This window comes from Diaphorina citri, unplaced genomic scaffold (assembly GCF_000475195.1).
Source record: "Diaphorina citri unplaced genomic scaffold, Diaci psyllid genome assembly version 1.1 scaffold10340, whole genome shotgun sequence".
NCBI classification, from domain to species: Eukaryota; Metazoa; Arthropoda; class Insecta; order Hemiptera; family Psyllidae; genus Diaphorina; species Diaphorina citri.
In genome coordinates, this window is record NW_007387714.1 from 1 (window position 1) to 3771 (window position 3771).

A 3771-nucleotide genomic window follows, 5' to 3' on the forward strand; every position below is an offset into this window, starting at 1 on the left:
GCATTTTGGTGGGTATAAAACTTGGGTTTTAGTCTTTCTATGTAAAAGCCTATGTAAGTGCATGAGTAACACATTCAGGTTTATTGTAAAAAGAAGAAGAAGAAGAAGAAGAAAACAGATTTTTAAATAAGTAGGTAAGTATATTGACAGATTCACCTAAGAACCACTGCTAGAAATTGTTTGTAATAACAAAACATTTTTCTCTATCTTCCAGGTGTGATGCTTGCACACTGTCTACTGTCATTTGTGGAACTCATGGATCATGGAATTGTGTCACTTTATTGTAAAAAAAAAAAAAAAAATATCTATTGACAAATTCACCTATGAACCACTGCTAGAAATTGTTTGTAATGACAAAACATTTTTCTCTATCTTCCAGGTGTGATGCTTGCACACTGTCTGCTGTCATTTGTGGAACTCATGGATCATGGAATTGTGTCATGGAACATTCTAGAGACAGTCTTCATCAAGACAGTGGCTGATCACGTAAACAACCCCAACCCAGTTCCAGAAAAAGAAATAGTCCAAGCTTCTCTATCAATATTAGAGAGTATAGCTTTGAATAGTGTAGGAAAGTTTAGTCAGGTGGAAAATCACCTGACATTGACAAATCTAGTGATGCACCTACAAAATCAGAGTCCCATTATTCAACAAGTTTAGTCAGGTGGAAAATCACCTGACATTGACAAATCTAGTGATGCACCTACAAAATCAGAGTCCCATTATTCAACAGAATGCCATAGCACTTATCAATGCTCTGTTTATCAAAGCAGAGCCAAGCAAGAGAAAAGTGATCTCAGCTACAATGTGCTCAAAGCAAGTGAGGAATGCCATTCTAACAAGTGTACTCCAGCCATCAGGAGGTCAGGTTAGTATAAGAAATCATCAAAATTAATCATGAAAATGACCATTTGAATCTCCTAATTTTATCTAGTCTAAATTGTATTCAATGTACCCAAAGTCTTACTTAGGTACCACCTATAAAAGACATTTTTGAGCCCATTCTATTTCTTTTTAATAATATTTTTATACATCTATTTTTGCCTGGATTTTCTACTAATGGCTTAAATATAATAAAATTTTATTCTACATGTGTAGGTTGGAGCAGAAATGGCACACCAGTTGTATGTCCTACAAACACTTACACTTGGTTTACTGGAACAAAGGATGAACACAAAGATGGATCCACAAGATCAGGATGCTCATGACAAAATAAAGGTAAGTACTTGCCTCAAAATAAATAAATAAAAATGGTAACAAAAAGAAACATCTATCTATTAGGTGCATTTGCAATGAAAATGGCTTCTAAACATCATCAGGGTGTTGCAAGAAAATTTTTGAATCAATTTTTTTTCCTCACATTTTTATTTTATTTAAAATATTTCTTGCCTTTTCAGGAGCTGAGGAGAGTGGCATTTGAGATTGATGTCATTGGGGGAGTGGATGCTTCCAGCAAACGACAAATGGGAGGGTATGCCAAAGATTACAAGAAGCTAGGTTTCAAGTACGACATAAATCCTGGCATCAATTTTTTTTCTCATATTTTTATTTTATTTAAAATATTTCTTGCCTTTTCAGGAGCTGAGGAGAGTGGCATTTGAGATTGATGTCATAGGGGGAGTGGATGCTTCCAGCAAACGACAAATGGGAGGGTATGCCAAAGATTACAAGAAGCTAGGTTTCAAGTACGACATAAATCCTGCCCAGGACTTTACAGAGACGCCTCCTGGAATGTTGGCACTAGATTGTATGATCTATTTTGCTAGGAATCATCCTGAAGCTTATACTAAGGTAAAATTAACATTCTGATCCCAGCAGGAACAAGAAATGGATAGATAATTCAGTTGGAGGTCGTTTGTTAAATTAGGTTCAAACAATATAGGTAGGTACTTGATTCCTTTTTTTTTCCTGAAATAAGAGTAGAGTTCCCTTCACCATAGCAAAAAGCTACCAAAAAGACTTTGGAGGGTAGCATGTCTGCCTTGTACCCGCTAGATAGCGGGTTCGATTCCCGCCCGGGGAGAATTTTACATTCTTGACACCTGATGAGAACACACACTACAGGTACGGCTGAAAAGGTCCGTCTGTCAGGTCTACCTGATACTGATACCCTGAGTAGTGATGTGTCTGGCCAGGTTCGACTGTATTTTTCAATTCAATTCCTATTGGATTGTTTTGCTGTGTTGGTCAACCATTCACAGGCTGGCCTATGTTGGTCAACCATTTCAAGGCTGGCCTATATTCGCGTCAACCACTCCTCCACGGTCTTGCGCATGGCTTTTTTACAAGGAAGCTACTATACACTCCATACTTGCAATCTTAGTGCATCAGGCCTTACATCTCATAGGCATGCCAATCTCCATCTCACAGGCTGGCCTATACTATTGATCAACATTCACCAAGTCTCTCCCTCTCTTCCCCTGTCTTCCCTCTCCCTGTCTTGTCTCTCTCTCCCTCTCTTCCCTCTCCATGTCTCTCCTCTCTCTCGGTCTTGCTGCTATATTGGTCAACCATCTCACATAGACGAGCTGGACTAGTTGTTCGAGTCAAAAATAACTCATAGCTATTGAATTCATAGCGAGGCCTGGCCTAATATATATACATTGTCAACTAGGTGGCTAGTTCCATCGGCTCACAAAATTGTCACATATATCAGAACGAGAACCTAATATTAGGTTAAATCGCATCCTCACAGGCTGGCCTATGTTCGGCTACAGAAGGCCATCATCAGCAAGGCTGTGCAGATTCTTTCTTATATTTGTTAAAGGGGAAGCATGCTTGTCTGTCTTTACTCGTCTCCCTCCTGAATGAAGGACATGTCTATGGCACATGCACGACAACACCACATGTTCTACACCACCTAGTTTCTCAGTGTCTCACACATACGGTCTGCGCAACCCTCATCTCTTTCTTTATATATACATAAGTACGAAAATAGAATAAATTTTGGTCCAGGTTGTCCTGGAAAACTCATGGTGTGCAGATGAGCACCGAGTGTCCATTTGTCGCACCTCGTGGAACTTGTCAAACATCTGTGTGAGATCCTCAGGATAGGGGACGCGCCTAATGCGAGCAGGGAGTAAATATCATCTCCTCCCATGTTCTTCACGCACGACCATCCATTCGAGGAGTTCTCTACTGTATTTGTATTCGTCCTCCTGAACAAGACATGGAAGGAGAATTGCGAGCTACCACGGAGGATTTCGTTAAGGTGAGATACCTGAGATAAGGTCGTAAGAATGTAACTAAGTGCAACTGATGCGATAACAAAAAATATTGAAAGATTTGTTTCCATCGACCCATTCCAACGAACTGAAGTTCTATTGGCATGTCATGGATGGCTGAGATGCGATTATTGCATGCGATGATAGCATCAGTTCCCCCAACTCAAAACTCATAGTGAGTGTCGAACTTAAAAAATTACCCGTAATTTTATTGTTCGATTGCACAGTTAGGCCCCTGTGGTAAACTGGCAAAGTTGACTCTTGACCATGCAGAAGGTCTCTCTCTTGGTGCGTCCAAATATCCTATTCATCGATCAAAAAAAATAATAAAAATAAAAACAATGTGATTCTTACTTACAGATCCAGTGGTGGCGCTGTCCTAGAACTTATAGAGTTTTTCTTGCTTTTTTTTTCTTTTTCCCGTTTGTTTTTAACATCACTATCCGCCGCTTTTTTTATGTTGAAAAGTCATTTCAATTGTTTCTTATTTGAACTTTCTTTGTTGGTTATTAAAAATTACTATTCTTTTTTTGAAATGCTCGAGAAT

General features: G+C 39.0%; 1 protein-coding gene across 1 annotated transcript in view; it reads left to right on the forward strand.

Moving 5' to 3' along the window:
* Positions 1–339: 339 nt before the first annotated feature.
* The window catches only part of LOC103522695 (engulfment and cell motility protein 1-like), a gene marked incomplete at its 3' end in the record, with an annotated part of 10249 nt that continues 6817 nt past the window's right edge, over positions 340–3771 (forward strand). Inside the window, exons 1-7 of the mRNA XM_026832707.1 lie at positions 340–624; positions 704–868; positions 1099–1218; positions 1398–1511; positions 1693–1791; positions 2956–3036; positions 3452–3464. Coding sequence (XP_026688508.1) covers positions 385–624; positions 704–868; positions 1099–1218; positions 1398–1511; positions 1693–1791; positions 2956–3036; positions 3452–3464 — 832 coding nt within the window. The remainder of the gene's footprint in view (positions 625–703; positions 869–1098; positions 1219–1397; positions 1512–1692; positions 1792–2955; positions 3037–3451; positions 3465–3771) is intronic.